The sequence below is a fragment of the Ursus arctos genome, unplaced genomic scaffold (genome assembly GCF_023065955.2).
Source record: "Ursus arctos isolate Adak ecotype North America unplaced genomic scaffold, UrsArc2.0 scaffold_1, whole genome shotgun sequence".
Lineage (NCBI taxonomy): Eukaryota > Metazoa > Chordata > Mammalia > Carnivora > Ursidae > Ursus > Ursus arctos.
In genome coordinates, this window is record NW_026622763.1 from 63,927,324 (window position 1) to 63,948,938 (window position 21,615).

The 21,615-nt window shown below is 34.5% G+C and overlaps 1 protein-coding gene across 4 annotated transcripts in view; it reads left to right on the forward strand.

The window, feature by feature from the left end:
* ITGAV (integrin subunit alpha V) overlaps positions 1-21,615 on the forward strand; it is a 99,143-nt gene that overhangs the window by 45,141 nt on the left and 32,387 nt on the right. For all 4 annotated transcript variants that reach the window (XM_026492377.4, XM_057303301.1, XM_026492378.4 and 1 more), the window contains exons 5-14: positions 3,646-3,707; positions 5,666-5,711; positions 8,445-8,570; positions 10,369-10,413; positions 11,212-11,255; positions 11,344-11,400; positions 13,696-13,748; positions 14,139-14,341; positions 18,890-19,081; positions 21,245-21,290. In XM_026492377.4, the coding sequence (XP_026348162.2) occupies positions 3,646-3,707; positions 5,666-5,711; positions 8,445-8,570; positions 10,369-10,413; positions 11,212-11,255; positions 11,344-11,400; positions 13,696-13,748; positions 14,139-14,341; positions 18,890-19,081; positions 21,245-21,290 (874 nt within the window). The remainder of the gene's footprint in view (positions 1-3,645; positions 3,708-5,665; positions 5,712-8,444; positions 8,571-10,368; positions 10,414-11,211; positions 11,256-11,343; positions 11,401-13,695; positions 13,749-14,138; positions 14,342-18,889; positions 19,082-21,244; positions 21,291-21,615) is intronic.

Genomic DNA, 21,615 nt, shown 5'->3' on the forward strand with positions numbered 1-21,615 from the left:
TGAGGATTTGAGCTGGGTCTTACTCCAGATGAATCCTTTCCTTATAATACTAACAATGGGAAATGTTTTCCACTTCAGTTACCTTGGTGTTAACCACAGCTTATCTAAAAAAATACATCCTGCTTTCACAAATACAGGTTTGGATTATTCTGGATGTGTAAGAGTACTTGGTACCCTTCGGAAAGCAAGCATTCTAATGATGATCCGTTGTGGATATACTGCTGGGTTAGGCTGGTAGTTTTTGTCCTTTTGCCTTTTCAGTGATGACCAGTTATTACTCAACATGTATGTAAAGGATGAAGGCAGTATTTGCATGATGTATCTGTTACATAATGCTTTTGTTTATTTGGTTTAGGCACAGAGATTTTACATATAGATATGCACAGAAATTGTAAAATCTTTTTTTTTTTAAGATTTTATTTATTTATGTGACAGAGAGACAGCCAGCGAGAGAGGGAACACAAGCAGGGGGAGTGGGAGAGGAAGAAGCAGGCTCCCAGCAGAGTAACCCTATGTGGGACTCGATCCCCGAACGCCGGGATCACGCCCTGCGCCGAAGGCAGATGCTTAACTACTGCGCCACCCAGGCACCCCAGAAATTGTAAAATCATTTTAAGCCTTATTTTCTAAAGTATTTAACATCCAAAATAGATCAGCAAACTGGCTTGTGAGCCTTTTTTAATAAATAAAATTTTATTGGAAGACAGCCCCACCCATTTGTTTAATGTTGTTTATAAAGTGAGAGCCGAGTAGTTGCCACAGTGACCATATAGCCCCTAAGTCTAAAATATTTAGTATCTGGTCCTTTACAGGAAAAGTTTGCTGATCCCTGATCAAATAATAAAACCTCAATCTTAGAAAACGCAAAAGAATAACTTCAAAAATCAAAGAGACTGCTTCTTCCTAATAAACCTGGCTTTCAGTATCCCTTGATCATTGTACCTGCCTTTTGGCTCAACCTTTGCAATATGAAGCTACCTACAGGCCCAAATTACAAGGGCAACATGACCAGAGGGGAAAAAAAAATGCTCAGGAGCGGGAATCTGAGAACCTGGGTTATATTCTCGCATTTTGCCAACAGCCTGCTGTAGCTATGCGTGATTTATCTAATCACTCTGGGCCATTGTTTCACTTTTACCAAGAGTAAATTTGGTAATTACTGATTCAGATAAAAGACTTTAGAGGTACAGTTTTTGTATTTTGTATTTTCTTCATGCTTCAATAAATTTTGCAACCAGTGATTGATTTGGCATGGGAATGCCAATTTTGAAAGGACTACGTTGCTAACCTGATCACTTTGCTTGCTTTGGTAATGGTAGTTTGTGGGGCTTTTTGTTGTTTGTTTGCTTTTGTTTTCAGCAAGACCTGTGGGGACACCCTGGGCATGAAACTTCCTGTCTGTAAGAAATTTCTTTATTCCTGATTATGTTTGCTTTTGGCTTTTCATAACTATCTATGACCCAATGGCTTTACACAATAGGCCAGGTGTCTTTCTTTCTAGAAGTTCCAGAGCCACGAATGATGTAACTTAAATACTTTCAATTCCAGGCTCAGGCTGGGTCCTTTGTTCCTTCTACTTTCTGGTGACATTATTTGTACATAGATTTTTCTCACTTAGGAAAACTTGTTGCCTTTTCTTTCCCCTTGATTGTTACTCAGGAAATGATAAGTACGCCGTTGATTTGAGATCATGCAGGTTAATGGTGTGGACACACTGAGCTCAGATCCATGCTCTCTTATTTACTAGCTGGCTGACTGTGGTCAAGTTACTTAATTTCTGTAAGCCTTCATTTCCTTATCTGTAAATTGTAAATAATAATGGTATCTCTCATAGGATTGCATAAGATTTTCAAAGATAATGCCTTGGAAAATGCTTTACTACAGTACGTGGCTCACAGAAGGGGTTTAATAAACATATGTTAGCTGCTCTGACTATCATAATCAGTAATATTATTTATAATGCTGTCAGGCTTGACAAATGGGAGAAATATTATTCACCTGTAGGAATAAAAACAAGCCTTCACTGAAATAGCTTGTAGTTAGCATGAAATTCTTTACGTTGGCATAAACACTCAGTTTAATACATACCTGTTAAGAAAATTTTAAAGGACAGTTATGTTTTCTAGCTAGACATTCTGGGAAACCAAATAAAGCAGATAAATATACAGTATGATAATCAAAAAGGGATGTCTTTATAAGTGGCCTGAAATAGTTCCCTGAATACAACTTGAATAAAGGAAATAAACGGCTGACTTGAGGTCAGAGCAGAATTCCTCAGTATGATTCACTAGATACTGGAAACCCCAGCCCACATTTTCCCATTCCCTCTTGGTTAGAAAAATTTACATTGGGGTTGCATTACACTCTTGAGGCTATTTTCTAAAACAAATTCTAAATTTAGTTATTAAGTGTGTAATCTTGGGGCAGTTCCCAGGTTTTTAAAATGTGTTCAAAATTTTTGATGGGAGTATTTGACAAAAATTTTTGGAAGTTGTCCTTTCAGTTGTACTGAAAATAGATATTTTTGGTTCCTGTGTTTGGGTGGGAAATTTAGTAATACTCTAGCATAGTTATTTATATATTATAACATTGGCTCCAAGAATTCCTTGATAACTAAAGACTAGTATTTTCATTGTTCCTTGTTATCCTCAAAATAAAACAAGGGAGAGTCTTCAGGTTCAGCCTTACCTGTATTCTAGATACAGTATTACTCATGATTAGAGTTAATTTAAATTAATTGGGTAATTGTCCAGAAATCGTCCGCTTTTGTGAGAACTACAAAATAAAAGGTAACTACAGAAGAGTCTGACTATTGACTCTGTAATCATTTGGAAAATAATTGAAAGTGTCATGTTTAAAGATGTTCACGTTCATTAAACTGCAGTTCTAAATATGTCGTGAAGATATTTCATACTCTGCTCTTTGCCGAACATTAAGTTAGGGTCTGGCTGTCTCCCAAAATTCTGAATTATGTTTTTAATAGATTTTTTATTGTTGTTGGCTATAAAATGTATGTGTAGTAATTATGTATTAGGAATGTATGTATCTCTTCACTAGTATTTGTAGTAAATTTGTCAAGACCCAAGTTAGCAACTGTAGGGTATTAATAGGAATTTAGAATTGAAATTTTTAACTAGTAGATCAAAACTCATCTTTGTTTTATGAAATCAAAGTAATGGATCATAACCAGTAATTTTTAAAAAATGGAATGAAATAAAATAGAAAATATCAGAATATATTGTACATGGTAAGAGTGATACTGTTTTGTGAAATTTTGTCTTATTTATGTATCTATTAAATATACATGTAATATGTATATGTTGGGTTGTATGGGTTGCAATATATAATCTTGCTGTGGGTTGTGGTTGAAAATAAGTTTTAAATCTACCATTTTAGGTGATGTTTCTGTTTCCTGGTGACCATTCCAGGTACTTTGATCTCTTGCCATATCTGAGAAAACGGTGCTGATAAGAATGCATACTAACTTTTCTAGAATGTGATAATAACTCATTAAGTGTCTGAATGAATGAACATTCCCAATTCGTGGTACATTATCTTATGATTACAGTGATACAGTTTTTCTCATGTTTTGTTTTATGTTATTTGTTTTTGGGTTTGTGTATATTTCCAATTTTTTTATTTTAGAAAATATTGATGCTGATGGACAGGGATTTTGTCAAGGAGGATTCAGCATTGATTTTACCAAAGTAAGTTCTCATTTAAGACTGAATGAGATTCAGATCTGTCTCATCATCTAAACCATTGTTAAAAATTAATTGCTCAATATTTAAGCTTCTCTATAACTATTACCTGTTTTATGAAAAGAGCTAATAAAAATGACCCATGCGTTTTGATATTCTTTGCCTTATGTTATTCTTTCCCTAGCAGGCGTTACTTATTTGAAATAGACATCAGAATGGGAATGGAGGATGGTAGAAGATCTCAGTAGATGCAGATAACCATTATGACTTAATATTAAAATTTCCAGTTAGAAAAATTTATATGATATTAAAGTTTTTCCTGTTTGACTGAAATTGATTTTTCAAAAATCTTGTCAGTGGGAGCTTTGTTACAAAATTATAGTTTAGTTACGAAAAAGCTGAGAAACAGGCACGTTTGCCATCTATTGTGTGCCTCCAGGCACCAAGTTAAGCTGGAGTGCCTTAATTATTGTAAAAAATTTCATGTGTGGCTCTGTGTATTTTTCACTAAGCTAGTATGCTCTTCAGAGTTGATAGTTTTTATCTGTTTTCCTAAAATAACAATTCAGTGTATGTTTTCAAAAGAAAATTCTCTTAAGTATTTTTCTATCATTTTCTTTTGTGTATGTGGTTTTTTTGGGGTGGAATATATGAACATTTTTAATATCAAATTGAGAATATTAATTATGCCTAGAGAACTATTACATATATTGATTAAAAGTAGAGCTTCCTTAGAGAGCTTACTATGGCTTTCTTAGAAAATGCCTTAGATTTATTAAAACAATAGAAACTACAATTATGTGATTCAGAAAATTAAAGCATTTTCTTATTTTTTGAAATTTGTATTTTACTGAAATTTTTTTCTAGATGAACTGTTATTATAGTTAACTTTCTTTACTACACAATTGATTTAAATCACTCAATTTGAATTCAGAATTCAGAATTTACTCATAATTACTAATAATTCAAAATTTGAAGAAGCAAAACAAAGAGAAGTATATTAATAAATATTAGCTTTAAACTTAAATGAAACATTTTCAAATAGGTATTGTTTCAAAAAGAGTGTCCATGTTTTCTGTGCCTATGCCCGTGCAACTGTAACCTCAGAAATATTTTCGTACCATGAATATTCATTGCTAAATTAACTCTTTACTTTCTTCAACTCTTTTCTAAAAGATATCCTTTTAAGGCAGAGAATTTGGAAGTATCTTTTTCATAGCCAGGGCAGGAAATTGTCTGTTGAAATCTTCTTAGGGCTGTATATATATATATATATATATATATATATATATATATATATGTTTGGAGGGGGAAACCTATTTTTTTCCTCTCCAGCAGGAAGAAATTTCCAAAATATGCTCAAACACTAAATCCAGTTTCCTTGAATTAGATACTTACAGTTTGTTACAGATACAAAAAATGCTAGTCAAGTGTAATTTGTATATATAATACACCCTGAAAAGTTTACCAACTTCATTTCCTTTTAGATCTGCAAGACACAAAAAATAACTTCTCATTAGTCAAAGAATTTTTAATGATTATTAGGAAGGAAACTTGCCTATGTAGTCACAAGTATAATAGACAAAATCAATGACTTTTTGTCTTTATTATAACTCAAAAATATTGGCAATAGTACTTCATAACAAGTATGCGAAGCAGCAGGTCTGTAGAATCATTGTGTGTATGTATTTGTGTATTTTCATGTATCAAATGCCATTATAACTCTTTATTGATTTGTATTGTATTTTATTGTATTTTAGAAAAGGTGCAATGAAAATTTACTGAAAATGAGTTAGAGTTTGAGATTTATTATTTTGTTGTATATATACTTGTATATATAGCTTTTATCTATATTAAATGTTAGACGTGTACGTATGTATGGCTTTTATGTGTATTACATTGCTTTCAGTTTTCAAACTGCCTGTTTTTAAATACGTATCTTTTTGTTGTTTGATTTAATCTAGGCTGACAGAGTACTTCTTGGTGGTCCTGGTAGCTTTTATTGGCAAGGTAGGTTAATATTTTTTTAAAATTACTCAGTCATGATGGTGTATAATGCTTGCTTGGCTTATATGCCTATGAGATTTTTCAAATTATTTTAAAGAAGGAAATTGAAAAATACAATTTAAGTGTATAATCACTGTCTGTTACACAGTATTCTTTTTTAAAAAGGACTGTAATATTCTATATATAGTATGATATATAGAAAATAAAATACATGGCATATTGTAATATATATTATATATATTCCTAGGAGAAAATAAAACAATATTTTTAAAGTAAATTATAAAGTAAATCTATAAAGTAATTGAAAACTATTTATTGCTTCTTCATCTCTGTACTCGCGAGGCGATGATGTAAGTGTTAGGAAGTGCGGAACTGATCGATGACAGGCAAAGTGTGGCATTCTGAAAGCTCATGGTTTTAAAGTATTTTGAATTTGCTCATTAGAATATTTAAATGGTTATTTTCTCATTAATTACTGACATCAAGAATGATTTCTTTGTGTTTGGGGAGTTTTTAAAAGAAAGGATCTAAGTTTCAAAAGAATATAATTAAACTGGCATCAGTATAAAGATAAAACACATTCTTCAGTCGTTCTGGGAGGCCCAATAAAATTACCATCTGTACAAATGCATAACAGATCATTATTTACTGACAATTTGAAAACAGGTAACCAGATTTGCTTACTTGCTTTACTTTATGTTTCATTTATTATTAGGTACACACAGTTATTTAGCTAATATATTCACATGTTTGTTTTCTGCTAAAAAGTGCTGTTTACAAGGTCAGAACTTTTGTTTTTTGGCATTCTGATTTTCAAGCATTACCAGTATTTGGAAGAACTGGAAAAACCTATGACTATATTGATGTGCAAGTACTTTCTAAATCCGAATTTTACTTCTGTGCTCTACTCTATGTTTTCCTTACTTGCTTATTTGTAGGAGAATGCATGCTTAGTTTTGGTTTGTAGAAAACAAAACTAAAGAAAGAGATTTACTGAAGAAAAATAGTAAAGAAAGAAAATAAGAAGGAATGAGAAATGGGAATAAGTGAAAAGTTGAAAGGGATGGTGAAAGAGAGAATGAAGAAAAGAGAAAACTCAGGGAAAGAAGGATCAGCATACTAACTGAAACAGACGAATTTGAATTTCTATGAATTACACATCTATTGGAAAATGAAATGATTTAGGAAAATCGTATTGGGTTTTACAGTTTTAAAATGAAAACAAAAATAGTTCTAATTGCATACAAGATTAAAATAGGAGGTATTAATGCTTTCTAGTAAGATAAAAAACATGGATTTATGTTTTTTCTTCAGTGCTAGTTACGTCATTCAGTGGAGGGGAGGGAGGTGTCTGCTGGGAAGGCCTGGGAACCAAAGATTGAGTCTGTGATTCTCAGCCAGGACCGCTTGTTACCTCTGCCTTTTTAAGAGACACAGCTGTGAACATGTTTAGAAGACTAGTTCTTTTTTTTTTTTTTTTTTTAAGATTTTATTTATTTATCTGAGAGAGAGAGCACAAGCAGGGAAAGTGGCAGAGGGAGAAGAAGAATCAGGCTCTTCACTGATCAGGGAGTCCAAGGCAGGGAGGCTGAGGCAGGAAGGCAGGATTTGGTCCTAAGACCTCGGAATCTTGACCTGAGTCAGAGGTCGTCTGCTTAACCGACTGAGCCACCCAGGTGCCCCTAGACGACAAGTTCTTTTAATACCTTGAGTATTATACAGTGTCTGTTCATTCCTATTTAAAAGTTAGGACCGATACAGACAATTGATACTGTGTTGGTTGGAATTTTATTATAAATGGTCTAGGATATGTAACTGAAAGACTCACTGGCTTGGCAGAGAATATTTTGTTATAAGATTAAAATCTGCACATTTTACCCTGAATTAATAAGTATGTCAGAATGAATTTTGCCATAGATCTCAGAATTATCCCTGTACAAATAGTTAAAATTATAATGTTTTATTCAAAAGAGATGATGGGATTTTCCTGTGTTCTTTGATTCAAGAAATAGTTACTGAATTCTTGCTATGTGTTGGGTACTGTTTAGGCACAGAGGATAAAGTAGTGACCCAAACAGAAGGTTTTCCTACCCTATAGACTCAACTTTTGTGACTGGACAGAGTGAAACAGGAGACGATAAACGTTAGCTATAAATTTCTTTCGGACACAGCAGAAATGAAGAGATTATTGTCTTCATGACATTTGATAAATTACCTTTCTTGGGGTAGGGAACAATCTGATTTTTATGTAGTGCTCTAGCTTTCTTGTCTACCTGATAACTTAAGGTTGTGAAGAAAAGTGAACTCACCCATTCAGGCCTCTTCATAAAGGTATCCAGATAATTTGTGGGAAAAAAAATCAGTTGAATCAATTACTATAAAAGTAAAAGTATTTAATTATTTCAGTAGATATTTCAAATTCTAATGGATTTGTTTGGGAAACAGCCCTTGGTTTTATTATTCTAGTTATTTAACATCGATTTTTTTGTGAATTAAGACAAATCCTGTATTCATAATTTTTGTTTACTATCAGTGACTAATTTTAAGAACTAGCTTGAATAGAAGTAATTGTGACTTTAAAAATATCAAATTTCAGATTTAATATTATGGAGAGTTATTTAAGGCTAAGAATTAGAAATACTAATCTCTAATGCTATTTTTTGTGTGTATGCAGGTGCCGTCTATCGTCTGCATCATAAATTCCCATTAGAAACTTGCTTTATGTATATTTTTCAGGTCAGCTCATTTCGGATCAAGTGGCAGAAATCGTATCTAAATACGACCCCAAAGTTTACAGCATCAAGTATAATAACCAGTTAGCAACTCGAACTGCTCAAGCTATTTTTGATGACAGTTACTTGGGTGAGTAAAACCAAAATATGGATTCATTTTATGGCATTGCAGTGTTATTTGTCCTAATTTGCATATGCTACCTTAAGCAGGAAAATCTTTTATGTTGAAATAAATTAAGATTTTTTTTTTAAATATAGAGAACAGGAATGTAACAATTTCAAATTGTTATTGAGTACTTAGGTTATGTTATATTTCAGTAGTGGAAATTGAAGAGTGGTTATTTATAAACTAATAATAATAGATAACTTTTGTGTTTTTAATTTATTATTTATTATTTATTTTTTAATTTAATTTTTTTTGAGAGAGAGAGTGTAAGTGAGCAGGGGTTGGGGGAAGGCAGAGAGAGAGAGAGTCTTAAGCAGGCTCTAAGCCCAGCGCAGAGCCTAAGGCTGGGCTCAGTCTCACAATCTTGAGATCATGACCTGCGTGGAAATCCAGACTCTGACGCTAAACTAACTGAGCCTCCCAGGCACTCCAGTAATAATAGATAAGTTTTAAAGTGTGCTCACATATTCTAGGCATTGTTCTAAGTGCTTCATCTGTATTAATTTAATCTTTATAACAAGTCTATGAAAGTATACTGCTGTTCCATTTTGTAGGTAAAGAAACTGAGGCACAAAGAGGCAGCTTGCCTAAAGTCACTCACTTAATAACTTGCTGTTCTAAGATTCAAGCCCAGGCAGTCTGAGTATTAGGCTTCTGTTCACTATGTTATTCATGGTATTAAACTATGATCTTTAAGATTTACTAAGTTTTGTTACCTCCCTTTAAATTTCTCTTATTAAACCAAGTACACATGACAGAGATAGTACTTTGCTGATTGAGAAAGTCTATTTGTTGCTCCTTTAAGATGAATTACAGATTTACCATTTTTTAAAAATTGAAGTATAATTGACTTATAATATTATATTACTTTTACATATACAACATAGTGATTTGTATTTTTGTATATTGTGAAATAATCATCACAGTTAGTCTAGTTAACATTTATCACCACGCACAGTTAACAATTTTTTTTTTCTTGTAATGAGAACTTTTAAATTCTACTCTGTTACAACTTTAAATATACAATGCGGTATTCTTAATTATAGTCACCATGTTCTCATTACATCGCATGACTTATTTATAAGTGGGTATTTGTACCTTTTGACCACCTTCATGCATTTTGCCCATCCGTCACCCCCTGCCCCTGGCAATCTCCGATCTCTTCTCCATATCTATAAGGAATTTACTGTTTTTAACTGACTCCTTTGTAAAATTGATAAAGCAGTCTTATTTTTCTAATAGAGATATACTATTTGAGTGTTTAACTGTTTCCTTTAAATCCATTTACCGTATACATATAAATCTGTTACCCCTAGAGAACAAAATATTACAGGACTAAGGGAATATTTTGACCCTTGAACGATGCAGGGCTTAGCTGCATCAAGCCCCTGCACAGTCAGAAATCTGCATGTAACTTTTGACTCCTACAAAACCTAACTAATTGCCTATTGCTGACCAGAAGCCTTAGCAATAACATAAACAGTCAATTAACACATATTTTGTACGTCATCTGTATTCTATACTATATTCCTACAATAAAGTAAGCTAGAAAAAAAGAAAATGTTAAGAAAACCATAAGGAAGAGAACATGCATTTACAGTACTGTACTATATTTATTGAAAAAAAATCCATTATAACTAGGCTTGTGCAGTTCAAACCCCTTATTCAAGAGTCAGTCCTACATGAAAATATTTTCAGGGGAAGCCTACTCAGCAAGTATGTTTGTGCCCTGACGGTGTTTCACATTTTGTTCCCCCTTTAGGTTATTCCGTAGCTGTCGGAGATTTTAATGGTGATGGCATAGATGGTATGATGCCCTTAAACTATATTTAATCCTTCTTTAAAAATATAGGCTAAGCATTTGAAACAGGTGGCATTGAAAAACCTCAGCAGTTTAAGAGTTTGAAACCATTGTCGTATAATGTAACAAGAGAAATGAGGGAGATGTTAGTACATTGACTTGAGCTTGGTCTCTGTTAAACTTTCTCTAGCAGCCGCTGAAGGTTGAGCCGGCTGGTTGCTGGGGGCCCCTGTGTCTTCCCTGTCTGCTCCTTTCCAGCCCCTAGCATTGTAGTTTTTCTTCAGCTTCTTTGTCCTCTTGGAAGGGCTGAGTTTCTTCTTTCTGTAGATGTAATTTGTAACTTTCTGGGCTCTGCCTGTAAGACTGTTACCCCATCCTCTGTTTTTCCATCCATCTTCCTTCAGAGCTCAATTTAGGAATCAGAGACCCCATTCCTGGGTCACTGCCACCTCTACCCTATTTCACTTTGCTCTGTATTAGTTTTCATTGCTGTACATAGAGCTTTCTTTTGTTCTTAGGTCACTTTATCTTAGCCACTCTCTTTTTAATAAGATTACAAATGCCTGAGGCACACATGCACTTATTTGAGGGTTCTCAGGAATCTTTCTGTATTTTGTAAAGATTTGATTTTTGTAGTTAAAATATGTTATGGTCATTTATTCTGGAGTACCAGTTTTTTAAGATTTTTAAATTTGTTTTCTACTCAAATAACAAAACAGAACTTAACGCCTTCTGACATATCCATTTCCTCCTGCAGTTTTCAATATTGGTCTTGAAAATGAGTAATTATGTTTTTCTTTTCAGACTTTGTTTCAGGTGTTCCAAGAGCGGCGAGGACTTTGGGAATGGTAGGAAAATTAAAAGGAATCTAAAAAAAAAATCTCTGGGTTATCTTATATTTTACTGTATTTCATATGCTTTGTTTTTCCTCCACAGGTTTATATTTATGATGGGAAAAACATGTCCTCCTTACACAATTTTACTGGTGAGCAGGTATGCTTTTAAAATGTTTTTGTTCATTTAACATTTTAACATCAGCATTCCTAATGTTTTAAAACTTTTCTTGGTAATATCATAATGGTTTACATTGAATATATATAATTATTGGTTTAATATTCAATATTGTAAATATAAGATAGACTTTAAAGAATTCACCTTTAACCAAAGTAATTTGGGTAAACAGAGCCTTCTGTAATTGCACATTATGGCTTGTTTTTTTGAGGAAATACAGAAATTGCACACATACGTGTCACATGCACAAAACCAAAAAACTTCCTTTTTCTTTACTGATGACATTAAATTCTCCTTTGAAATGATCTGTGCCTTTTAATTTTATTAGTTACAAACCAAAGCCTGGCACAGATGTGTACATTATAGATATTATAAGTAAACTTCGTCTGTAGTACATGAAATAAAACATTGTTCAGTTAAAAAGTAGTACTTTCAATTATATAAGACTGATGAATCACTGAGCTCTACCTCTGAAACTAATAATATATCATATGTTAATTAATTGAATTTAAATAAAAAATATTTTTTAAAAAGTAGTACTTTTAGGTACTAGACATTCTCTGCAGGTACAGGCATTTTATAACATTTTGTATTATATATCTCAGATAATTAAATGACAAGTTAGGAACGACAAAGGGAAAATTAGCAAGTACAGGAAAAATAAATGTCTTTCAGTTTGCAGATCTGGGTGGGATTCAAGCCCACTTCTTGTTCAGAAGAGGTTGTGAGGCTTGGCGAGAGGCTTGATAGAGTAAGGAAGTAGACTCATGGTCCCCGGAAACCTCTTCCCATGTGTGGCAGTCAGGGTCGGTGCACAGCACAGAATGGCCTGTGGCAGGGGGGGTTATCCCTTTGTGCGGCTGTGACTTCTTGACCTCCAGCAGCTTCTCCTGTCGGATGCCCGTGTATATCTCCAGACCATGTTGTACACAGTCACGATGCTTTCTTTATTCTTCCTCAGCGCTTTGTGGTGGGGGGGGTGGAATATAGACTTTGCTTTAGAACAGAGCTAGCTCTAAATTCTCAGTCTTATTGCATCGGACAAGGTATATGCCACTGTAAATATGGTGGATCGTTTGTAAAAAATAGGGATACGGGTAACTTCCTTATGGGGTTATAGTAGCAATCAAATGAAAACATTTCAATCCTGGTGCCCAGGGTAAAACTTATCTCAGTAAATGCCCTGCTTTCTTTACACTTTCAAGCAGAGCATCCTGCAAGACTGGGACCCGAAAATAGTATTCTGTTAAATTACACTGCAAATACAATACACTTTATACACACCCTCTGATCTGCAAATACAATATACTTTATTCACACCCTCTGATCTTGTAATTGAATGCAGAGTGCCCCTTTCTTTGTCTTCAGTTACACTGAATCAACCCAAAATAGATAATGTAGGAATCTCCTGTGTCATTGCCTCCTGATAGCTCCACTAATCAAATTTTGGAAGCTTTGCTAACTTTACTTTTTTTCATTTGTTGACTCATTCCTCACCTTAGTTCATCTTTAAACTGTCATTTCTCTTAGTTTTGCTTTGCATGTTGGGCTGTCTTTAGAACTTTTCTGTTCACATTTATTTCCAGCCAGGCTGCTCATCCGTGATGGCCAGCAGTCCCTGTGGTGGGGGAAAGGGCATTCCTTCTCTCTCCGTGTTAATCCTGTAATAAATCCAAAAACATCCGTACTGTGTATAATTCAAAAGCAAAGCCACTGGCAAGTAATCAGTTGAGATGTGAGACAAGAACAAAGTCATTCCAATATCTTTCTAAAGAGTGATTTCTTGAGAGTAGCAGTGTTTTCACATAAGGAGAGCCAGTTATGATCTATTAATAATTATTATCTGTTCTCTTCCCTGCATAAACTCCCACTGATAACTTCTTGGGCTCATTTAAAACTTCTGTCTGTGACTGTATGCCTTTCTGATTGTGTGTCTATGTCTGGCACATGTTGAGTAGTGGAGAGGAAGGGAGATAGTAGATTAGGCCTGGGAAGGAGGGGGTTGAGCATTGATTATACTTGAATTTCAGTGGGATGTGTTGAAGACACTGAAATGATATAATGGGATATGTTTTGCCCATAAATCTAGGAAAATAAAAAAGCCTCATTACCTGATTGTGTTGATAGAATAAACAAAAAAGAAGAAATTAAGATTGAAAAAACACTATGTGCAGAGAAAAAAAATAACCCTTTCTGTTTGATGAATATGCCAAATATATTCACTGTCCAAACTAGTTGGATGAAATGTAAACATTTCATTCTCTTTTTGTTATCCAGATGGCTGCATATTTTGGATTTTCTGTCGCTGCCACCGATATTAATGGGGATGAGTAAGTTTAAAAAGATGTTTCCAGGAACAGTTTTCCTCTCATGTTTATGAATGCTTTACTAAAACTAAACATTATTTTCTTCTGTTTCTTTGTCCCCTTCCTGCTAATCTTTCTATTTAAGGAACCAACTTGAAGCAATCTTATCGGGACTATGAGAAAACCTCTATGTTCATAATTTCTTTCAGTAGCTTTTATGATGTGAAGGAATAAAGTAATTTTTATGAATTATAGTTTCTTAAAGGAGTTAGAGGAAGGTTTGAATTTGAAGTGATTTTATGCTTCAGTTTGGTTATGAGAGATATGGAAAGAGGGAAACTGAGTTTTAATAAGAAAAAATTATTAATAGGTGGAATTTGATCTTGCTTTGGTGAGAAAGATTTTGTCTTTTAGTTATGCAGATGTGTTTATTGGAGCACCTCTTTTCATGGATCGAGGTTCTGACGGCAAACTCCAAGAGGTGGGGCAGGTGTCCGTGTCTCTGCAAAGAGCCTCAGGAGACTTCCAGACGACCAAACTGAATGGGTTTGAGGTCTTTGCGCGGTTCGGCAGTGCCATAGCACCTTTGGGAGATCTGGACCAGGATGGCTTCAATGGTAAGATCAAAGTTCAGCAACGGTGGGTTCCTAATTTTGTGTCTACCCTCATCTGTTGGAAGTTCATACTAGCAAATCTTCCTGGAAAGAAGCATTTGATTGACAGTGACACACCGGGTTAAACGACAGTTGCTCATTTTCGTTCAAAAGCAGGGGGGAGAAAGGGTTCTCATTAGTTATTATTCATAGAACCTCAAATTAGAATTTTGCTGTAGTTAATTTCTGAAAGGAAATCTGCCTTCCCAGGGAGCCCAGTGTAAGGTGGGGATTTTCTGTCTCTGTCCTGCTTTGCAGCAGCGCCCTCTACTGTCCCATTTGGATACAAATGTAAAAAACACACCCAGGTACATTGTCAAGGATGCCATGTTGACTACAATTGCATCCCTCAAAGGTAGGATTTGCCATTCATATTTTTAAAGCCATAACTTTGTTGTGGCTGTCTAAGAAATTCTGAAGGAGGTTATAACTCCGCTCGTGGGGGCAAGTAAAAAATATAAGCTCATTGTTTTATTATAGTCCTATTTAATAATTTAATTAATATCTGTAGGTATCTTTAAAAATCAAAGTTAGCTTTTATTTTAGAATAAAAGCTAGATTACAAATTATCAAGCCTTTAAAAAAAAGAAATACTATTACAAAACTCTCTGGAGATCACAGAATAAAGTTGAACTGTTGGTTTTTTGAATAACCGATACTATTTAGGACTATGCCCCTTAAAATTTAAAGAAAGTTATAAATTAAAGAGAAAATGTCAAAAATACAGTTGACTCATATCTTCCACGTAGTAGTGGAAAAGGAAAACGTTTTTTGAGGCTTCGAGACCATTCCACTCCTGCCTCTCGGGTAGTTTTATGTCATGCACTGGAAATGTCATTTCTGAGGTTAACCCTAAATGTTTTCAGTGTTAGTGAGAACTACTCACAGAGACATCTTGCTTCCTAAAATAGAGTCCTAAAGATCTTTATTACAAGAGAACATAAATCAAATGGAACTCTGGTGTAAAGTTTAAAATAGAACTTGACAAGAACAGCATAGAACAGATTAAGCTATTACTTATTGATAACAAAGCTACTTAGAAAACACAGGACCAAATTTAAGGTTCTATCTTGAATAAATGTAATGAGTTCTTTGCTATAGCAGGACCTCTGTCTCTGGGTTTTCTGGGAGACCCTAGGCATGTTTGCTATCCCTTTGTCTTACGGGTATTCCAGCCACTTTAAAGAAAGTTTCCTCAGTATCATGATCTGGCTGACACCTCGTTCTGCTTTCTGTATTTTTATCGAAATATGTGATCTCTGAATATGACAGTTATAAACAACAGATAAAAAATACTGAAGTTTTACAAAGATTTTACAAACAGATTTTACTTCTAGAGATGGATACTATAGGGGATGATTTTGTTCTCCCCAAGTTTCTCCTGGAGTCTTACTGTCCCAAATAGAAGATTGTGAATGATCTGAGCTGTGTTTATGTAACTATTTATATATACTTACAGATTATATGTATATGTAGTTCATATATATAAAATGAAGTATTAGTTATAACCTGGATCTTTTCTTTGTTCAAACCTGATGACATTAACCCTTTGTTATGCTATTCATCTTATATTCCTCCCTTTCTACCGACAGCCCCTAGGAAACCCTTGGTATCAGCAAGAGGGGTACTGAAAACAGAACAGTAGAGCTATGTTCTATAATAATGTGCAGTTTTTGTCAATACCTCTCCAGAAAGAGGGAAAAACACAGAAAATAAAAACTGAAATGATCAAAGGAAGAAGTCAGTTGAGTGAAAAAGTAGGACTTTCCAGGCTGAACAGATGCGAGCCAAGAGAGATGATTAGAATATATAAAACAATGAGAAGTTTAGAAGAGTTACAGATAATTTTTATTAAATGGTTTCTCAACACTGGAGTTATCTTCTGTTGGGAAATTATATTTTGATAAATACATTCTTAATGCATATGTCAAGTTAGAAGTTATGCTTACCTTTGAAACTTAAGAAAGATAAAAGAAGGACTCTTACATAATTTAAATACTACTTTAAAAAGAAAAAAGAATAACAAATTCTTAGTTTGGTGCTTCCTGCAGGCCAGGCACTGTTCTAAGGGCTAAACATGAAAGGATAAATTAGAGCTCATTCATGTCCTTAAGGAATTTAGCATCACTAGGGGCAACTTTCATGTAAACAAGTAGACATTAGAATGCAATCATCACAGTGTTTGAGGTATTCCTGGGCATAATGGTCTTACCTAAAAGATGAGAGATCAAGGTGTCTTTGGTGTCTCAGGGGATGCAGCAGCATCAGGGAGCCTGAAAGCAGTCTGTGTATGTTAAGATATAATTTCGGCAGTTTGGAATGGCTGGCACCTAGGGGCTATCACAGGCGAGATGGACACATCCTTGCTCTTATGAAGGCTGTGTTTTGTGGAGGAGCCATAGAGTAAACACATAATGGGGAAATTCAGACAGTGATAAAGGCTGTGGGTTAAAACAAACAACAAAAAACGGCAGGTTAATGTGATAGTGCTTAGACAGTGTAAGTGAGGGGAGAGTGCATGGGTTCATTGTCAGGGAAAAACCTCTCTGATTAGATGACATTTCATCTATGATCTGGATAAATGGAGCAAAGCTTAAAAAATGTTGGAGCAAGAACTGTTAAGGCAGAGGGAGCAGCAAGTATAGATCCAAAGATAGGAACTTGCTTGGCATGTTTGAGGAACAGAGGAAAAAGGCCAGGATTGATAGGAAGGGTGAGTGAGGGATAGAACTGGGGTTGGGAGGTGGGGAGCAGTGGTGGAATGAATAAAGAAATCAGGTAGTGTTTAAATGTTTTGGGAAATAATTGAAGGAGTTTCAGAAGGAAGGTGACATGATATTAACCTTTGGCAGCTTTGAGGAGAGTGGATTTTAGGGGCAAGAACAGAAGTGGGAGCCACGTAGGTTACTTTAGGGATCCAGGGAAAGGATGAGAATGGCTTGTCTAGGATGATACCATCAGAGACAGGGAAGTGGACATATTTATAATATATTTCAGAGTTAGAAAAAGTCATAGTGACTATTTGTTTTGTTTTTTTAAAATAAGAATTTCAAACTTCTTGTTTGTATTATTTTAATACAAATGGAGCAAGATTGAGATGAAGTCATAACTTTCAAATTTCCAACCCAGACTGACTTCTGCTTCAAAACAAAAACCATGTACATTTAAATTAACTAGACTTTTGAGAGCTGGAATGAACCTTAGATGAATGTTTTGACATGTCCCTTTCTTTCCGTTTTTTTTTTTTTTTTTTTTTTTAAGATTTTATTTATTTATTAGACAGAGATAGAGACAGCCAGCGAGAGAGGGAACACAAGCAGGGGGAGTGGGAGAGGAAGAAGCAGGCTCATAGCAGAAGAGCCTGATGTGGGGCTCGATCCCATAATGCTGGGATCACGCCCTGAGCAGAAGGCAGACGCTTAACCGCTGTGCCACCCAGGCGCCCCCCTTTCTTTCCGTTTTAAGGATGAGGTATTTTGAGGTCCAGAAAGGTTAAGTGACTTATCCAAGTTCAGACCCAGAATATCTGACTCCAAGTTAATGTCATTTCCACACAGTTTTGCTTGAATCTCCTTAAATTAGGTTGTTGCTTTTGATAGGAGGATATGGTACTAAACTTTGAATCAGTATTTATTATGATAAATGAGTTGTATGAATACAGATCCTCCCCTCCTCCCCCTGCTATCCAGAAGTGTAGAGCCTTACTATGAAAACTTTTATAAGCAGAGGGGTGCCTGGGTGGCTCAGTTGGTTAGGTGTCTGCCTTCGGCTCAGGTTCTGGTCCCAAGATCCTGGGATCGAGCCCCTCATTGGGCTCCCTGCTCAGTGGGAGTCTGCTTCTCCCTCTCCCTCTGTCCCTCCACCTCGCTCATGTGTGCTCTCTCTCTTTCTCAAATAAATAAATAAAAATCTTAAAAAAAAAATTCATAAGCAGAAATGGTGTAAAGTGAAGAAGCAACTATCATTAATTTATATGGAAAATTTTTCCAGACCCCCAAAATTTCCCAGACCCGAAAAGTAACCTCTCTCAGGCTTTTGTGATACCTTAGGACACATCTTGCTAAGGGATGCAAAAAAATGTTGAGATAAAGTACAGATATACACACAGTTCAGTGCTATGGTGGTTTGATACTGAGATACTGGCTGTAATTCCCGAGGAAAGAGCTTAGGGGCACCACTCTTGCTGTTCTGGGTGCGTGCAGCCTCTAGGAGGGTTTATTGCAAAACAAACACTGAATGCTATTTTGGCTTTTCTTTTTAAAAGCGAATCCTCTTCAGATTTCTTTCAATTAGCAAAACAGGTCCTTTTAGGTCTTATGTAAAAGCAAAGTGGTGGTATGTTTGGAAAGCAGAAGATACCTGTATTAAGGTCTTTACCATGTAAATAATAAGCACTAAAGACTTCCTTCTCTCCATATCTGCCCTCCCACTCTCCATCGTCTTTCCTTCCCCTTCCCCTTCTCCTCCTTCTTACTTCTCTCCAACCCTCCTTTCCCTCTTTTTCCCCTACAGATATTGCAATTGCTGCACCATATGGGGGTGAAGATAAAAAAGGAATTGTTTATATTTTCAATGGAAGATTAACAGGCTTGAATGCAGTACCATCCCAAATCCTTGAAGGGAAGTGGGCTGCTCGGAGCATGCCACCAAGCTTTGGCTACTCAATGAAAGGAGCCACGGATATAGACAGAAACGGATATCCAGGTGCTTTCCTAGAAATACACAGTGTTTCTTAGGTTTTTCAGCCCTAATAGAAATAGTTTTAGTTACTGCTCTCTTGATTTATGTTATGAATCATTTCAATTAAATACCTCAGGTATTGTTCATACCCCTGCTATACTGAAGGCACTGTTCTCATCACTGAAGGGGGTATGAAGCAAAGACAACTCTATTTCCTGGGAGTTTCCAACATAAGACACATACTCTAAGTTTTGTCTTTTGTTGTTGTCCTGAAGTCTGTAATGAAATGTCAGAGAAAAATACTGTAGAAACTAGAAACAAAAGCTGAATGTTCATTCTAACTTTTTAAATATCTTTTTTTATTTTTAATGGTCTAGCATTTTTATGGACTTGACTAATCGTGATTTAAAAAAAAAATTATTTAATTCTCCCAGTAAGGCTGGTGAGGAATATAAGCTAGCTCATCTCTTTATTATACCATTTTATGGATGAGAAAAGAGACTGAAAAAAGTGATTTGCCTGAGGTTTGCCTGTTGGTTTGAACAAGGACAGGAAAGGAGGCCTTTTTTCTAGCTCTTATATACTTTGGAGTATTATAATGCATCTCGATCATAATGGGTCCATCCTTTAAGTGAAATATAATGCAGAAGAATTGGTTACCTTTATTGTTGAAACAGTTCATATAAGCCCAATATACAAGTGTGTTAAGTGCTTTTAGAAATAGGGCAGGAGTTGATTTTTACCTGTTAGTATTATTTCAAGAGATTTTTTGGTTATTAATGCAATATATTTGTTACAGAACTTTTAGAAAATACAGCAAAGCATATCTTTCAGTCATTTTTTTCCAATGCATTCATACAGTTTTTTAACAAAATAGAAGTATGCCTTAGGCACTGTTAATAGCCTATTTTATTCACTTAAAATCAGGAATGTTTCCCCATATTATTAATTATTCTTCTAAACATGAATTTTGTTTACCATTCTATCAAATGTCTGTATTGTATCTTATTTAACTTTGTGTTTGGGCATTTATACCCTTGCATGTAATTCCAGGACATATCTCCAATTATTTCCTTAGGACAAAATTCTAGAATTGCTATGTCAAAGATATGCACTTTTTAAAAAAGTCTGTTGAAACATATTGTCAAATTACAATTCCACTCCCTCCAAAAGAAGGTTTTACAACTTTTTTAAGCACTCAGCAGAGTGAGTGATCATTTCCCCAAATTCGTGCCTACGCTGAGGGTCATCTGTTGTTTCCTTTAAAATAACTTTAAACTATATGAGAGGTAGAAAATGTTACTTTGTTCTACTTTATCATTTTTAATTATTAGGGGAGGTAAGCATTTTTATTTATTTGTATATATATTTACTTTTGTGAATTTCTTTTTACTTTGTTTTGTTTCTATTGGGATTTTTTTTCTTTTTTTTTTTTTAAACTTGCAGCAGTGCCTTAAATATTGAAGATTCTAACTCCTTAACATGTATATTTTTCAGTTTGTCACATTTGGTTTTTGCACATAAAAAAGTTCTTAATTTTTATGTAATCCAATCTACTGATTTTTAAGGTTTCTCATGTATTTTTTGCTTAGAAAGGGTTTCCTCAGGTTTACCTTAGGTGTACTATGAGATAGAGCTCTTCATTTTTTCATAATCATGAGCCTGTTGTTACCAGCTGCATATAAAAATTAATGCATTCTGTTCTTGTTAATTTGAATGCTGTCTCATATTATTCTAAGTATTCTACATATATGTAATGTGCTTTTTTGGTTTTGTTTTTGAAACACTGAAAAAAATTTATAATGAAATTTATAATGAATTTTGTAATGAAATTATAAAATCCACAGGCACCGATAAAACTTTTTCCTCTGAGGGGTGTATGTATTTAGGTGATATACACTCCCTTATTGTTGCTGATTTTTACGAAGTATCCATTAAAAAGATACTCATCCACCCAGATGAAAGATTAGCTTTATGATGAGTGTTTGCCATTTGATGATAGCTTATTTACAGTTTTCGTATGTTTTCACCTTTTAGATATTATCTTATAGCCACTTAATGAAGAATAGTTTTGAAACTATGTCTAAATCTTTATTATATGCATTGAAAGTTTTATAGAATGGTATGTGAATTTAAAAAAATTATTGTTATTATTATTACTCACATGTTTTTCTACTCTCTTTTAAGACTTAATTGTAGGAGCTTTTGGTGTAGATAGAGCTGTATTATACAGGTGAGCATGTTTCCATATCCTGTAACATAGGAATATTCTGAATTATTTGACAGTTTTATAGTTAAGTCCAGTGTTTGAATTTCAGTTTAATTTTCTTGAAGTAATGATAAAATTTGTTTGTTCTTTCTCGTCAAGTGTTGCTACAGGCAAGTAGCATTTACACAAGGAAATCCCAAAGGAGACAAAGGTGTAGATTTTTTAATTTAGAAAAGCATTCAGATTTTTCCCTCTTTGTTTTTAAATTGTGTTAAAAAATAATTCTCCTGCATTTTAAATCTTTGAAATTTAGATGAGTTTACATTTTCTTCTAAAGAGGCAAGAAATT